Source organism: Megascapheus bottae, chromosome 14 (genome assembly GCF_031878675.1).
Source record: "Megascapheus bottae isolate mThoBot1 chromosome 14, mThoBot2.hap1, whole genome shotgun sequence".
In the NCBI taxonomy this organism is placed as follows: domain Eukaryota; kingdom Metazoa; phylum Chordata; class Mammalia; order Rodentia; family Geomyidae; genus Megascapheus; species Megascapheus bottae.
The window spans coordinates 52,291,853-52,308,631 of NC_143522.1; the positions used below are offsets into that span (position 1 = coordinate 52,291,853).

At 52.5% G+C, this 16,779-nt stretch overlaps 1 protein-coding gene across 1 annotated transcript; it reads left to right on the forward strand.

Moving 5' to 3' along the window:
* The first annotated feature begins 3,107 nt into the window (after nucleotides 1-3,107).
* On the forward strand, nucleotides 3,108-15,385 carry Mmp14 (matrix metallopeptidase 14). Its single transcript, XM_090345222.1, has 10 exons — nucleotides 3,108-3,474; nucleotides 7,817-7,965; nucleotides 8,265-8,387; nucleotides 8,538-8,845; nucleotides 9,768-9,929; nucleotides 10,134-10,291; nucleotides 10,440-10,578; nucleotides 10,707-10,857; nucleotides 12,352-12,467; nucleotides 13,490-15,385. Exons 1-10 carry the CDS (start codon nucleotides 3,367-3,369, stop codon nucleotides 13,816-13,818), a joined length of 1,743 nt encoding a protein of 580 aa, XP_090201348.1. The 5' UTR covers nucleotides 3,108-3,366; the 3' UTR covers nucleotides 13,819-15,385.
* Nucleotides 15,386-16,779: the final 1,394 nt, after the last annotated feature.

Consider the following 16,779-nt stretch of genomic DNA (forward strand, 5'->3'; position numbering starts at 1 on the left):
GGCAATGGGCCTAGTGGTAGAGTGCTCGCCTAGTGTGCCTGAACCTCTGGGTTTGGTTCCTCAGAACACATACACAGAAAAAGCTGGAAGTAGAGCTGTGGCTCAAGTGTTTGAGTGCTAACCTTGAGCATAAGAAGCACAGGGACAGTACCCAGAGCCTGAGTTCAAGCCCAGAATTGGTAAAAAGGAGAAGCAACAGCCAGACTCTAGTGGCTCGTGTCTATAATTGTATCTACTCAAGAGGCTGAAATCTGAGGATCTGAATTAGGAGCCGGCTTGGATAGGTAAATCCCAGAGATTCTTAGTTCTAGTTAACCAGGACAAAAATCAGAAGTGAAGGTGTGGGCCTGCAGTTTGGCCTAGTGGTCGAGTGCTTGCCTAGCATGCACAAAGACCCGGGTTCGTTTCCTTGGTACAGCATACATACAAAAAGAGCTGGAAGTGGTGCTGAGGCTCAGGTGGTAGAGCTCTAACCTTGAGAAAGTTTGACAATGCACTCAGGCCCTGAGCTCAAGCCCAGGACTGACAAAAAGAAAAAAAAAGTGAAGGTGTGTGGCTCAAGTAGCAGAACACCAGTTATAAACAAAGCAAGAATAACTGGCATGGTGGCTCACACCTGTAATCCTAGATGTCAGGAGGCTGAGATCTGTGGATCAAGGTTCAAAGCCAGCCCAGGCACAAAAGAACCTGAGACTCTTCAGCCTTGAGCTGAAGAGCTTAGGGACAGTGCCCATGCCGATTTCAAGCCCCATGACCCACAAAATAATAAAATGCATGGCCCTGAGTTCAAGCCATTGGTAGTGGCAAAAACAAAACCAAAAAACAGCCAGGCACCAGTGGCTCACACCTGTAATCATAACGACTTAGGAGGCTGAGATACAAGGATCAACGTTCCAGTCCAGTCCAGGCCCAAAAGGACCTGAGACTCTTGAACTCCAATTAATTTCTAGAAAATGGGAAGTGAGGCTTGGCTCAAGGATAGGGTAGCTCAGGCACAGTGCCCAGGCCAAGTTCAAGCCCCATGACCCCCCCCCCCAAAAAAAAGAGTAAAAGCACACTGAGCCAGGCACAATAGCTCATGCTTATAATCCTAGCTACTCAGGAGGCTGAGATCTGAGGATCGCTGTTCAAAGCCAGCCCAGGCTCTAAAGTCTATGAGAGTCTTTAGCTCCAATTAAGCACCAAAGACCAGAAGTGGCGCTGTGGCTCAAGGAGTAGGGTGATAACCTTGAGCTGAAGAGGTCAGGGACAATGCCAGACCCAGAGTTCAAGTCCCACGACTGAGAAAAAATAAATAAGCACACTGCTTGGAAAGCTTGGTTCAGTTCCCCTATCCCTGGCTCTATTCCAGTTCAACCAAATTTGCTCTGGGTTTTTTCTGTTTGCCTAGGGCTGGAGAATGAACCCAGAACCTTGTGCAAGCTAAACAAACACTATTCCACCAAACTATCTCCAGCCTTGTTTTGGGGTTTGTATTTCCTTGTTTGCAGCTGATAGGACTGGCCAGGCTATGAGTGGTCTGCTGCTTCGTGGACATGAAAAGGAAAGTACCTGGTTAGCAAGATAGGAAGGTCGTAACTGCATCTACACAGCCCTGTCTCCACCTGCAGTTCACTTCAGTAAACGTTTTGATGAAAAACAGCTTTCTAGCTGAGGTCCACATTGGCAAGCAATCTGTCAGCTTGCCCAAGGTTCAGATTCATTGTCTCTGAGGCCCTCCACTGGGGAGGCTGAAATGGGAAATATCAAACTTCAGATGTTTCACGTTCTACTACTTAAGGAGTTGGGTTCTGAGGTCTCCATGGTACTGACTGAACACAAGGTTGTTCCAAGAGATGGGCCTTCATCTCCCCTCCACTTTCCACAAGGGCTCAACCAGCACTCACCTCCCACAAACTGGAAGCTGCCCAGGACTGGAGAAGCCTTTGATTTTTATTGATCATTCATTACCTTCCCATGTATCCTGAGACTTTTGTTCCTTCTGTTCCAGAACAGAACCCTGGATTGCTATCTTTCTGCCCCAAATGTGATCATTCCTAGATCTCTAGGATCTCTGGAGCTTTGTATTTAACCTATTTCCTGTCCAGCCTCCTTTATTGCTTCCTCCACTAGCTTTCCCTCCCTTCCTTCCCCCCCACCCCAACTACACCTCTTTCCTCTCTCGCTGACCAAATGCAATTCTTGGATTTTAGATTTCGCTGATGGTCGAGTTTTTCTGTCTCCCACACTTTTCCTGCTTCTGTTGTGCTTCTTTTCCAGATCTCATTCTCAAGCCCTTATCTGTCTCCCTCTCCCACTGGAAGCGTCAGCCAGTCCTCCCCCCCCCCCCCTGCCCCTTGTCTGCACAGCTCACCTTTTGTTCTCACAGTCCAGTCAGTCCCCAAAGATTTACTCTTTAAGAAATTGCCTTCTTTTTCCGTATAGAGGCAGAATGTGCTGCAACGACCAAGTTCTAACTCCCAACCTTTTCCCTCTATCTTAACAGTTGCACAAAGCTGATTTTCGTTTCCCTGGCCCCATGGCCTTGAATCCCTAGAACTAGTCAATTCTAGTTTACCAGGGAGCTCGATTTGCTAAGGACAGTACCCAAGGAACACATTTGTCTTTCCCTAAGACTGGATCTCCAGATTCAGTGTAGTGGGATTGGTTGTGTAGCGAGGAGAGTTTGGAATTGAAGGAAGGGGGAGGGGAGGACACGAGGAGACGTTGTCAACAGACCCCAGCTGACTCGGGGCTCCGTGAAGTGCCCCCTTCTCTCAGCCTTCCCCACGAGCCACAACACTACCCTAAACCCCAAGCTCCTGGGTCCCAGCCACTGAGGTGAGACAAATGCTGAATATCACCGGAATCAAGCCACCCAAAAAATGCTTAGGAGGAGAAAGTCTCCCACACATCCCGTCCCCAGGGTCCCTACAGTGCCTGTGTGTGTGTGTGTGTGTGTGTGTGTGTGTGTGTGTGTGTGTGTGTGTGTGTGTGTGTGTGTGTGTGTGTGTGTGTGCCCTCCAGCGCGCTCTGCTGTAATTGGATTCAGGCTGAAATAACCACGTCCCCACCAGGAAAGGAGGGCATTGGGGGCGGGGATGGAGGAAAGGCTGCGGGGAGAAGGGAGGGACCAAAAGAGAGCCCAGGGCTTCCAACCCAGTTCGCCGACTAAGCAGAAGAAAGATAAAAACGAGAAAGAGGAGCGCCAAGCGACATTTTCAAGAACAATCCGCTCTCCAGCTGACCGGGCTCCGGGACTGCCGCTTGACTACCTGCCCGGGACAAAGGCGGCCCGCGGGAACGGCGGCGCGATCCCAGGGCGTGGGCCCCGCCGGCGGAGCCCCCCACGGCCCGGCTGGCCCGGCCGCCCGGCTTTCTCGGACCATGTCTCCCGCCCCTCGGCCCTCCCGCCGCCTCCTGCTGCCCTGGCTCACTCTCGCCTCGGCGATCGCCTCCCTCGCCTCGGCCCAGAGCAGCAACTTCAGCCCCGAAGTAAGTGAACTTTTCTGGCCCGCGGGGGACGCGACCCCCCGGGGGCTCCGAGGGGACCCACACCTCCTCCCAGACGAGGACTCGAGGGGGGGGGTCTCGGCCTCGCCGGCCTGCGGGATCCCCTCTCTGGCTCGTCCCTTCTCATCTGCAAACTTCCAAGTCGATCCAACTTTTCTCCTGCCTCCCACCAACCCCCACTCGGCCACCGACTCCTTCCTGTTCCTTCCTTGCCTGGAAGGAGCTTTACGGCCGCCGCTGCCTCAGGGCTGGGGGCTCCGCTGTGCAACTAGTTGGGGTCCAGATCAGACATGGGGGTGGGGGGACCGCGCCGTCCCTCTGTTGTTTGTGATCCCCGCTGCGCCCTCGCGCTTCCCCGCGAGTGGACCCAGCGCGCCCTCCGCGGACGCACCCACGGCCAGGTGCGGCCGTCCGCGCCCCGGCCCCGCCGCGACCCCCGGCCCCCGCCCGGAGCCGGCGTGGGGAGCCGCGGCGCTGGCGTGCGGGCCGCCGCTCCACGCGCACAAAGCTCTTCTTGTGAACGGGGGGGGGGGTGGACAGCCGCCTCCTCCCTTCCTCCCCCCACGCCGGCGCCTTCGGGGCCCTTTTTGTTGTTGTTAATTGTTTCTCTGCGGTCACTGCAGGGAGACTGGGGGCGTCGCTCCGGGAGTGGGGAGAGGCGCCCTCCCTCGAGCGTCCTCTCTCCTCCCGCCCCCCACTCCCGTCCCTGGCCGCTCCCTGACCGTGGCCCACCGGGTCCTGGAAGTCGCCGCGTGGGAGTGATCTGAGGAAGTTTTTCCTCGCTCACTCTTTTATTTTGGGGTGAAGGTGGGAGACTGACTTAATCGGCTTCTTATTTTGGGCCATCCCAACCCACTCAGCCCGGCGAGGGCCTGGGTGCGGTCGGGAGGGGCCGGGAAAGGCCTAGGATGAAGGGGGGGGGGCAGGGATCTGGATTTGGCTTCTTCCGCCCTGTCCCACCCCCCAAGAGAAACCTCTCCAGAAAGAACACATGCTCCCTATCCCTAAAGGGATCTGGGGCCGAAGGGAAAAGTGTGGTTCTTAGAATGGAATTGTGTTCCCAGACCTTCCCTGGGGCTGGAGACAAACTAAGGTCAGGGAAAAAGAGCCACCCCTTTACCAGGCCCGGAAAGGGGAAAGCCCCTAACAAAAGGGGGCACGCGGGGGCTGGAGGGTGGGCACTGCCCACTGCCAACTTCACTGCCTGCCTTCTTCCCTCCCATGCCCCACTAGGCCCTGTGGGGATGGGCGGCAGCCCTTGGCTGAGTTGTAAGTGGGTCATGGATGTCCCGGTGCCAGAACCACCATTTGCTTCTGGGCCATAGAAGGGTGGGAAGCAGAGGGAGGGAGGGGCAGGCTCCAGAGGCTGGAAGCCAGGACTTGCTTGAGAGCAGAAGATTCCCCACCCCAACACACACACACACTCCCCCCCCCACGACTCCCGAGATGAGCGGTAGTCCTTCTGTCTTCTCCAGGGGAATACCTTACTTCTCTCATTCATCTAGGTTTTGGGTTTTGCTGTATTCTGTGGTCTGTAGCTGCTCCCTCTCAGGTCAGTCTTAAGGAAAAGCTGATATGTCCAGGCCTCAGGCATCTGGGTCCCTTCCACCAGGCCTCTTCAGTCCTGAGTTAGCTCCAGCAGAGCCCTCTCCTCCCCCTGGCCTGTTGGGCACTCCACCCTTCCCCCCATCCAGCCGCAGACAGAAGAGTCCTCTCTTCTGTGGTTCAGACCTCATAGTTTCTGTGGTTCTTGCTTTGCTCAGAGCCTTCTTGTAAGATAGAAGAAAGAATCTTGCCCAGGAAAAGGATGGAGACATTTCTTTTCCCAGCCTTGTGTATGGCTCACTTGAATGAAGGAAAGTCCCCTTCTGTCTTGAGCCTCCATCTTCCTCTATAGGGTACAGAACAGGAATTGTGGGTGTGATTATTTCAGCTTGCTCACCTCCTGGAACAACTCACAGGAGAGGAACTGAGCCCATGGAGGCAGTTCTCCCCTTCTTCACTGCCCCCTCTTCTATCACCCTGCCTTGGAAGCATTCATCTTAGCTTGGCTTGGAGGGCTGAGGTTTCTGACCTCATTCCTCTTGACTTCCACTCCCATCTTCTGAGTCCTAAAGCAGCTGCTGTCCCAGCAGCGGGTCATATCCCCGGGGGGTGTGTCTGCCCTGCAGGTGAGGCTAGGGGCAGAGAGAGTTTCCTGCATGGTTGGGCACAGGCCACAGCGGGCTTTAGAGAAGAGGGGACAGTGGCATGCTGGCATCCCCTAGCACAGGTCAGGGCAAGTCTGCAGCTTCACAGCAGACACACCCTCTATCCAGGCACATAGTTTGGACTTCCCTCTTGTATACATCGGGGTCTGGGGTGAGGCAAAGCAGCTGACTGGAGGACCTGCCCATGGGCAAGATTGCAAGCTCAGGTCCTAATTCCTCAGGGGATTCTTGCCCATGTGGGCACAGGTCCTCCAGTCAGCTGCTCTTGAATCACCCCCAGACCCCGTTGCAAGGGCATTGTTCCATAATCAGTGCCTGGATCTAGAAGGGAAGGGATGTGTGGAAATAGATGCATGCTATGAATAGAGGATGCAGCATTTGACAGTAGCCTGTTCCCCTCTCTCCTTAAAGCCCCAGTCCTTAGCAACCTGCAGCCCATCGAGACTCCTTAAAAACAGCTAGAGCAGGGACCAGAGCTAGATTACCATATCTCCCCATTAAAGAATCTCCACATCTTTATAATTCCAAATATCAGTTGACTTATTTTGCTTTCAAGAATTAGGAAACCACTCCATCTGTTGTTCTTACAAGAAAGGCTGAGCTTTCCCTTAATATGCCTTCATGGTGTATGTGCCTTTCAGTCAAACACCAAAGACCCAATTTTAAGACAATTGGTCAACGTTTCTATTTGGACAATTCACAACATATCTGAAATGAAATATACTCACCAAGTTTCTATCACCTCCTGCATCTCCCACTAAACTGAGAATCTTGAATGGATTTTTATGCCTCAAGCCCTAGGTCAGACAGTGTTTGAGCCTGGTGCTTATGGCTTGTGTCCATAATCTTAGGTACTGATTAGGCTGTGATCTGAGGATCCTGATTTTGACAAAATAGTGTTTGGATGGGGACAATCGCCGTATCGGCGCCTCTCTCTCCCTCCCTCCCCCCCCCCCCCCCTCTCTCTCTCTCTCTCTCTCCCTCTCTTTCTCTCTCTCTCTCCCTCTCTCCCTCTCTCTCTCTCTCTCTCTCTCTCTCCCTCTCTCTCCTCTCTCTCTCTCTCTCTCTCTCTCTCTCTCTCTCTCTCTCTCTCTCTCTCTCTCTCTCTCTCTCTCTCTCTCTCTCTTTCTCTCTCTCTGCCAGTCCTGGGGCTTGAACTCAGGGCTTGGACACTGTCCTTGGGCTTTCTCAAAGCTAGCACTCTACCACTTGAGCCACAGCACCACTTTTGGCATTTTCTGTATATGTGGTACCAAGGAATCAAACCCAGGGCTACGCAGGCACTCTACTACTAGGCCACACTCCCAGCCCATACCAGACTTCTAAGGCCTCAGCTTCTCTGCTTTTGTCAACAGCCAGTCTCAGCTACACCTCTTTTATTTTATTTTATTTGAGGGGGGGAGGGAGTGCTGGTTCTGACACTTGAACTCTGGGCCTGAAATCTGTCCCTGAGCTCTTTTTGTTCATGGCTAGTGCCCTACCACTTGAGCCACAGCTCTCTTTCCAACTTTTTGGTAGTTAGCTGATAATAAGAATCTCATGGACTTGCTTGCCTTTGCTGGCTTTGATCTGCTATCCTCAGATCTCAGCCTCCTGAGTAGCTAGAATTGAAGACATGAGCCACATCAGCTCCAGCTCCTTTTCCGTCCTTTGTCCTGAAAGCAGTCTCAGCTCTGAAGGTCCTAGAGGTGTGGCCCCTCTGTTCTAGGACAGCCTTACATTGGGTCCAAAAGCAGAACCCCTTCGCCTGACACCATCTCTCATCCAGGGTCCAACCCATTACCAGATAGGCCTTGCCACATTTGCAGCAATACTGACAAATGCTGGAAGGAATCACAGCTCTGCTTTAAAAAACATTTTTGTTAAGCCACCAGCCTTCACATTTCCAGGAAGGCCACAGCAATCTAGTCTGTGGGCTCACTGGCAACCTCCAAGGAGACAAGCCATTCTGGAGTCTAGGCAGGCCAGCAGTCAGGGAATTCCTGGGAATTCCTCCATACCTGCTGCCAGAGTCAGGCTGAGAACCTGTTGATTCCCTTACAAAGCCACACGCAGATGCCAGCAAGTGTGGGGGCTGGTGGGAATGCTCTGAGCCCTAGTCTTCTTTCTGACAGGCCTGGTTACAGCAGTATGGCTACCTGCCTCCTGGTGATCTCCGGACCCACACCCAGCGCTCACCACAGTCGTTCTCAGCTGCCATTGCTGCCATGCAGAAGTTCTATGGTTTGCAAGTGACAGGCAAGGCTGATTCAGACACCCTGAAGTAAGTGCTTGGCGCTGGCAGGAATCCTGCCCGGTACCCATGACAACATTGAACATCAGAAATGTTACCACTTAAATGCCTGACTCCTTCCCCATACCCCTTCTTTATAAACCGATCCAAACCCTAACCTCATAACCTTGGCCTTTCCCCACATTAACATCCACAGCCTCACCCAGTACTGATACTGGGGCCAAAGGCCAGGATCCAGGGCCTGCTGCAGAACCCCACCCTCTCCCCTTCAAGAGCTTTCTTTTTCCTACTCTGCTGACACTCCTCCCCTCCCTGTCTTCCCACCCCAGGGCCATGAAGCGTCCCCGCTGTGGAGTTCCAGATAAGTTTGGGGCTGAGATCAAGGCCAATGTACGAAGGAAGCGCTATGCCATCCAGGGCCTCAAATGGCAGCATAATGAGATCACTTTCTGGTAAGTTCAACAGGCCTATGACTTCTCTCACTTTGGGGAGCCAGCAGAGATGGCTTGGCAGTTTAGAGTGGAACGGTAGAAGGAAGGAGAATTGTTACCCCTTGTTATCCTAATACATCTCATCTTTTCCCCTTCCCACTGCCCCCTCAGCATCCAGAATTACACCCCCAAGGTGGGAGAATATGCCACATTTGAGGCCATCCGAAAGGCATTCCGTGTCTGGGAGAGCGCCACGCCCCTGCGCTTCCGGGAAATACCCTACGTCTACATCCGAGAGGGCCATGAGAAGCAGGCAGACATCATGATCTTGTTTGCCGAGGGTTTCCATGGTGACAGCACACCTTTTGATGGCGAGGGTGGCTTCCTTGCCCATGCCTATTTCCCAGGCCCCAACATTGGAGGGGACACCCACTTTGACTTTGCTGAGCCCTGGACTGTCCAGAATGAAGATCTCAATGGTAAGTGAGGGAACCCTTGCTTCCAGGAGGGGACTTCTTCCTCCTTCCAAAAATCCTAAGCTCTACCAACTGAGAAGGCACCTAACGCTAATCCTAGCACTCAGAGGCTTGGACAGAGCTCAAGTTCAAGGCCAGCCTGGATAGGGAGACCACCCTAGACCCACCCTGAATTTAGGTCAGCTTACGTAGAGAGCCTTATCTCCACAGAAAGGTAATTCTAAATTCTAGAAAGGGCCTTGTATGTAGCTCATTAGCAAAGCACCTGCCTAGCAACTCCAGCACCCTGGGTTCGATCCCTCAGTAAAGAAGACAATAACAAGGACGAGAGTGTGGCCTAGTAGTAACATGCACGAAGACCTGAGTTCAATTCCTTGGTACCACATACATAGAAAAAAGCCGGAAGTGGTGCTGAGGCTCAAGTGGTAGAGCTCTTGCTTTGAAAAAGTCCAAGAACAGTGCTCAGGCCCTGAGCTCAAGCCCAGGACTGGCAAAAAAAAAAAAAAAGACAATAACAATAAAAACAAAAAAAGAAAGAAACCCAGCTAAGTGCTACAAAGGATTTACAATGATTTCCTAGTATAACTTCTAACAAAAGCAAGAATCTGATTTTAACTATTGAAATCTAGTCCCTTTTCACTGCCTGGATGACAGTGCAGTCAGACTTCAAAGTACCCACATGATATCTAGCTCCTAGAAGAAGCCCCCAGGGGCTCTTTGCTTCTACGTCATAGGTCGGCTGCAATTGGGCCACTGCTGCCCTCAGTTTCACACTCCCATTCCACCCCAAGGAGGGCTGACTGTGTGCCTGGGACAGCAAATAGGAAATGGATCTTGTAGACTTGATCACTTGAGTGCGAAATATGACTTTCATCCTCTGGTGAGGATGAAAGAGCTTGAGAGGAGGCACTCCTTAATTCTCCAGGGAATGACCTCTTCTTGGTGGCTGTGCACGAGCTGGGCCATGCCCTGGGCCTAGAGCATTCCAATGATCCCTCAGCCATCATGGCACCTTTTTACCAGTGGATGGATACAGAGAACTTTGTGCTGCCTGATGACGATCGTCGGGGCATCCAGCAGCTTTATGGTGAGTGAGCCATACCTGCGCCTGCTCCCTATCCCTCCTGGTCTTTGCGTGTTTCTTCTACACACACACACACACACACACCTTCACCTTGCCTCTAAGCTGATGGCTTCACTATTCACACCTTTCTAGAGTGCTCCCTGCCCTGCTGTCATTCTGTCTATCCTCTCTTCAAGTCTGAAATGCTCCCTCTTTTGTCTCCCCCAGGGAGTGAGTCAGGGTCACCCACCAGGCCCTCTCAACCCAAGACTACCTCCTGGCCCTCTGTCCCCGATAAGCCCAAAAACCCCACCTATGGGCCCAACATCTGTGATGGGAACTTTGATACTGTCGCCATGCTGCGAGGGGAGATGTTTGTTTTCAAGGTGAGAGGAAGCAGTGGGCTGGTGTGCGGGATGGGCACAACAGAAGGACTGTCAATTAAAATCAAGGAACGAAGGGCAGTGGGGGAACAGCAGAAGAGGACTAGGCTACAGGACGTAATGCGTTCTCCCCGCCTTCCCTGGCTTCCAGGAGAACTGGTTCTGGAGGGTGAGGAATAACCAAGTGATGGATGGATACCCAATGCCCATTGGCCAGTTCTGGAGGGGCCTGCCTCCATCCATCAACACTGCCTATGAGAGGAAGGATGGCAAGTTTGTCTTCTTCAAAGGTCAGCAGGCATTCCTCCTTAGTCTTTGGGAATTGGGAGGATCTTCCTGGAGGAACGGACTCCACTTTGTTCCCAGTTACCTCAGAGGCCAATTTCAACTCTGATTTTTGCCTTTTGGGCTCTGCCAGGAGATAAACATTGGGTGTTTGATGAGGCCTCGCTAGAACCTGGCTACCCTAAGCACATTAAGGAGCTGGGCCGAGGACTGCCGACGGACAAGATCGATGCTGCTCTCTTCTGGATGCCCAATGGAAAAACCTACTTCTTCCGCGGAAACAAGTAAGACCTCAAGCCCTATACCAAGCCTCTTCCCTGAGAAACTACTGTCATTCCACTCTCCTGTTCTCTCTCCCTCTGCCTAGTGCCTGTGACTTATGCCTGCAAGGCTACATACTCAGGAGGCTGAGATCCAGGAATCAAGGTTCAAAGTCAGGCTGGACAGTAAAGTCTCTTATCTCCAGCTAACCCCCAAAAAGCTAGAAGTGGAGCTATGGCTCAAGTAGTGCACCATCCTTGAGTGAAAAAGCTAAGGGACAGTGCCCATGCCCAAATTCAAGTCCCAGTACACGCACACACACACACACACACACACTCCCTTGTCTGATGTTCATGGTTTACGCCTATAATCCTAGCTACTCAGGAGGCTGAGATCTGAGGATCCTGCTTTGAAACCAGCCCAGGAAGGAAAGTCTGTGAAACTCCTATCTTTAACCACAAAGAGAGAGAGAGAGAGAGAGAGAGAGAGAGAGAGAGAGAGAGAGAGAGAGAGAGAGAGAGAGAGAGGAGGGAGCGCGTGCAAGAGAGAGAGCACGTGCACATGGGAGAAACCTGGTGTGGTGGCTCATGCCTATAATCTTAGCTACTCAAGAGGCTGAGATCTGAGGATCATGGTTCAAAGCCAGCCCAGGTACTAACGACCATGAGACTCTTATCTCCAATTAATCACTAGAAAACGGGACGTGGGCCTGTGGCTCCACGGGTAGGACAGTAGCCTGGAGCTGAAGAGCTCAGGGACAGCTTAAGCCCAGAGTTGAAACCTCATGACCCACAAAAAGAAAAGAAAAGAAAGAAGGACCTGGAAGTGGAGCTGTGGCTCAAAGTGGTAGAGTGCTAGCTTTGAGCACATAAAAACTCAGGGACAGCAGCACCCAGGCTGTAAGTTAAGCTGCACAACCAACCAAAAAATAAATTAATTTAATAAATTCTGGTCTGGGAGTATAGCCTAGTGGTAGAATGCTTGCCTAGTAGGCACAAAGACCCAGGTTTAATTCCTCAGTAACATGTATAAAGAAAAAGCTAGAAGTGGTGCTGTGGTTCAAGTGGCAGAGCTCTAGCCTTGAAAAAAACCTAAGGACAGTGCTCAGGCCCTGAGTTGAAGCCCCAGGACTGGCAAAAAAAAAAATCCTTCACCTTCAGTTCTGGAGCAGGGACCCCTCTCCTCTTAACACGTTTCCCTGGAGAAAGAGCGGTCTGAACCCTCACTGTTGCCTAGCAACTAGTAGCCTCTATTAGGTGCTGCATGAGTGGGATGTGACCGGGTCACCATTGCAAACCTGGTCATTTGATGCCTCCTGCAGCCAGCCACTGTCATTAAGGGCTGCTGGTGGCTCCTCCGAGCCTGGATCCTCCCTTCCGCCACATTCAGCTGCAGGCTCTCATTACTCAAAATCCCACAGCCGCCCTTTGCTCACTGGGGCATTCTGTCTTGCATCCTGCTACCCTCTGAGGACACACCCACGGTCCAATCACTTTCTTCCTTCTCTGTTCCCCCAGGTACTACCGTTTCAATGAAGAGTACAGAGCAGTGGACAGTGAATACCCCAAAAACATCAAAGTCTGGGAAGGAATCCCTGAGTCTCCCAGAGGGTCATTCATGGGCAGCGATGAAGGTGAGTGAGGCAAGAAAACTAGGTTATAGGGAATTAAAGAAGAACAGGAGGGCCAGGAGTTTGGCCTAGTGGTAGAGTGCTTGCCTAGCATGCACAAAGACCTAGATTCAATTCCTCAGTGCCATATACATTTTAAAAAAAGAAAGAAAGAAAGAAAGGGCCGGGAGTTTGGCCTAGTGGTAGAGTGCTTGCCTAGCATGCACAAAGACCGGGGTTCGATTCCTCCGTACCGCATATATAGGAAAAAGCTGGAAGTGGTGCTGAGGCTCAAGTGGTAGAGCTCTAGCCTTGAGAAAGTCCAAGGACAGTGCTCAGGCCCTGAGCTCAAGCCCAGGACTGGCAAAAAAAAAAAAAAAAAAGAAGCCAGAAGTGGTATTGTGGCTCACATGGTAGAGTGCTAGCCTTTGAGTAAAGCTCAAGGACAGTGCTCAGGCCCTGAGTTCAAGTACTGTTAGGCACCAGTGGCTCACACCTGTAATCCTAACTGGTCAGGAAGCTAGGATTTGAAGATTGAGGTTTAAAGCTAGCCGGGGCAAGAAAGTCTATGAACCTCATACCTCCAATTAAACATCAAAAAGCCGGAAGCTGAGCTGTGGCTCAAGTGGTAGAACGCCAGCCTTGAGCTTTTGCTGAAGCAGCGGAGAACCCACAAGAGGGTGAGATCTGATGATCCTGGTTAGAAGCCAACCTGGGCAAGACAATCGTTTCTTATCTCCAATTAACCACACAGAAAAACCCAGGAGTAGTGTGGTGGCTCAAATGGTAGAGCAGTAGCCTTTAGCAAAAACAAGCTCAAGCCTAAGTTCAAGTGGTAGAAGTACCCAGTACCACCACCAGAAAAAAAAAAATTAGTGCTGTGTTTAGCAGGTAGATAGATACTGGTCTAGCTAAATACTTTCAGGAATCTCCTCTTCCAATCTTCCCACAATTGACTGGAGGAAACACGCTCAGAGAGACTTGACGTGAGCTTAGCTGGCTGGCACACTAACCAAGCTTCTTTCTGCCCTTCCTTCCCTGTCCAGTCTTCACTTACTTCTACAAGGGGAACAAATACTGGAAATTCAACAACCAGAAGCTGAAGGTGGAGCCAGGCTATCCCAAGTCGGCCCTCCGGGACTGGATGGGCTGCGCCTCGGCAGGCCGGCCGGATGAGACCGCCGAGGAGACCGAGGTGATCATCATTGAAGTGGACGAGGAGAGCAGTGGGGCCGTGAACGCAGCCGCCATTGTGCTGCCTGTGCTGTTGCTACTCTTGGTGCTGGCAGTGGGCCTTGCTGTCTTCTTCTTCAGACGCCATGGGACCCCCAAACGGCTGCTCTACTGCCAGCGTTCCCTGCTGGACAAGGTCTGACCCCCACTGCTGGCTCACCCACTGCTGCCATGAGGACTTTGCCTGGGAAGGCAGTAGCTGCAGGTGGTGGTGGGTGGGCTGTCCCCACCCATCCTGAGCCCCCTCCCCCCACTCCCCCTCTGTGTCCCCTGCTGGCCTTTCCCACCCCTCATTGCTTCCTCCCCAGATGGGCTCCCTGAGGACTGTGTTGGGGTCCTGTCCAGCCTTGGGGGAGGGGCCCCTGTAGCTTGGTATGTGTTCAGCCTCTTGTGAATGTCATGGGGGTTCTATGCTTGAAGGCAGGCCCCCCAGACCTCCCTGGCTAAAGGTCAAATGGGGTCATCTGCTCCTTTTCCATCCCTGACATGCCTTAAACCTCTGAACTCTGACCTCAGGAGGCTCCCGGCACTTTAGTGCTATCAGCACCAGGAGTCTTCAGTTGGCAGTCTCGGGCCATTCTTTTGGCTGATTGGAATCAGATCTTCCTGCAGGGAGGGTGAAGGTCCCCAAGAAGGTGGCAGAGTGGGGGGGGGGGTGAGGATTGCTCCATCACCTTAAGACTCTGGCAGGTAAACCCAAAAAGGGTGTAGGTGGCTTGCTTAGTCAAGATGCACCACGATCTCGCCCTTCCTACCCCGGAGAACTTGCAAAGAAGGTGCCTGAGCCATTAAGGACTAAACGGGCTGAAGAAGCCTCTGGCAGCCTTAACCCCTCTCAAATATTAGCCTTGGGTGGGAATCTCAAGGTCAGAAGAGGTGAAACCAGAGAGAGGAGTGTAGCCTAGAGTCGAGTGGGACCAAGGGAGATATTTGTGTTTGGAGCCTCAGAGCTGTGCCTGGAGAGCCTTATTGGAATACAGGCAACCTGGGGCTGGGACCCAAGGACAGAGGAACCAAAGGAGACAGGAAATGAAGCATGGCGGCTGGATGTGGTTGGGGGCTGGGCTGGCCACAGGGCACCAAGGGGTGGACTGTGGTACCTAGGGGAGGGGACACTATTGGAGCTCTCAGGACAGGGGACTCGGGGACCTTCCTGAGAGAAGCAATGTATTTGTGGGACCACAGGAGGCCTCAGAGACCTAGAAATGCTCCTGGTGTCTCACTCCACCCCAGTGAGGAGCAAGTGCCTGCTATGTCGTGATGAACTGGTCCCTTCCCTGGCTACCACGTGTGCCTTGGCCCATCTTATCCACGGTGCCCTGTCCTTCCCACCCAGCCCATCCATTTGAAGTCTCCCTTCGGCGGCCACCCAGGGTGGTCTTGGTACTGGGGACTTGAGAGTGAGAGACCCTGTGGAGGGAGTGAGAGGAGAGGGATGTTGGGGGGAAGACATGGGGGGAGGGGAAATGGGTGAACGGTGCTGGCAGTTCAGCTAAATTTGTCTTGTTTGTTTTTTGTTTTGTTTAATGTATATTTTTATTATAATTATTATATATGAACTCCATTCAAATTGTTCCTTTTTGTTAATGAGGGGGAGGGGTGGGGTGGGGCGGGGCATCTGACCCCAGGAACCTGCGGGGCGGGGCTGGGTCAATGCCCTCAAAGGACATTTTTGACCTTGTTCAACCTTTCCACGAAGAATAAACTGTTTCACGATCTTTGTGTGTGAGTCTGTGTGGCAGAACCAGAGTGAGGGCACGTGGTTGAGGAGGGCTGGAAAGAAAGAGTAGACACCCGAAGCAGTGTGTTCCAAGAGGTGGGGTTTGGTATTTTGCACGGAAGAACACATTTATTCTTAGTGGATTAACTGGGATTTAGGAGCCAGAGTTGGGGAACAGATGGGAGAGGCGAGCTGTTTTCCCCCAGTCTGCCTTAGAAGGCTGCCTTTAGGGCCAGGAGTTTGCCCTAGTGGTAGAGTGCTTGCCTAGCATGCACGAAGACCCAGGTTCGATTCCTTGGTACCACATGCATAGAAAAAAGCTGGAAGTGGTGCTGAGGCTCAAGTGGTAGAGCTCTAGCCTTGAGAAAGTCCAAGGACAGTGCTCAGGCCCTGAGCTCAAGCCCAGGACTGGCAAAAAAAAAAAAAAAAAAAAAAAAAAAAAAAAAAAAGAAGAAGGCTGTCTTTAATGGGGCTAGGAGTTTGGCCAAGTGGTAGAGTCATTGCCTAGTGTGCACAAAATCCCTGGTTCGATTCCTCCATACCACATACATAGAAAAAGCTGGAAGTGGTGCTGTGGCTCAAGTGGTAGAGCTCTAGCCTTGAGAAAGCCCAAGGACTGTGCTCAGGCCCTGAGTTCAAGCCCCAGGACTGGCAAAAAAAAAAAAAAAGGAAGGCTGCCTTTGAGACAGAGGCCACCAAAGACTAGAGGAAGTGGTCAAGACTCGCCTAGTAGGAGAGTCTTCCTAAATTGCATTCCCCTATCATGTGAGCTGGCCACAGACCCTTGGCTTTCTCACGACATCTCTTCCTATAGCAGGGCTGTGACTCTCAACTATGAACCGTGACTGATGCGGGCTCCATCTTAGCTCAGTGATGGGCTGTTGCCCAGCCTGGACTCTGCTGTAGGGGCAGAAGGAGACCACAGAACCACTGAGCATAGTGACCCCACCCCCCCCAGAGGAGCCTGAAGAGCCAGGATGGTCAGGTTGGAAGGGCAGAATGATTAGGCTTTGTTTTCTCGCTCTTTAGAAACTTGGGCCCCAGACTGGGTTCCCAGGCTGTCTGCCCACCCTTCCTCCCAAGCCAGCCTGAAGGGTGGGATCAACTCAGTGCTGAGTCAGCTCCACTGGAGGAGCGCAGCCCTTTCCCTTCACCGCCTTCCCTTCCTGCCTCAGCCCAGCCCGCTGGGCTCCTGCCCAGGTCCATCCACAGCCCACTGCCAAGAGCCCCGGGCCCCACCTATGCGAGGCGTCCACACAGCTGCTCTTCAAGGGGGTTGGTGTGATTGCTTTGGCAGAAGGGGTTGCCCCCACCTTCCTACCAGCCAAGAACCCTGACCCTGGCACCTCCCCTGCCAACAGCTGTTTGGCAGGGTCTGTGTGT

What these genes read in the sequence shown, in the direction of transcription:
- Mmp14 (XM_090345222.1), top strand. Translation starts at nt 3,367, where the DNA reads ATGTCTCCCGCCCCTCGGCCCTCCCGCCGCCTCCTGCTGCCCTGGCTC. An exon ending in GCAGCAACTTCAGCCCCGAA is followed by an intron (nt 3,475 to 7,816) that starts GTAAGTGAACTT and finishes TCTTTCTGACAG; the next exon opens with GCCTGGTTACAGCAGTATGG. An exon ending in GGGAGATGTTTGTTTTCAAG is followed by an intron (nt 10,292 to 10,439) that starts GTGAGAGGAAGC and finishes CCTGGCTTCCAG; the next exon opens with GAGAACTGGTTCTGGAGGGT.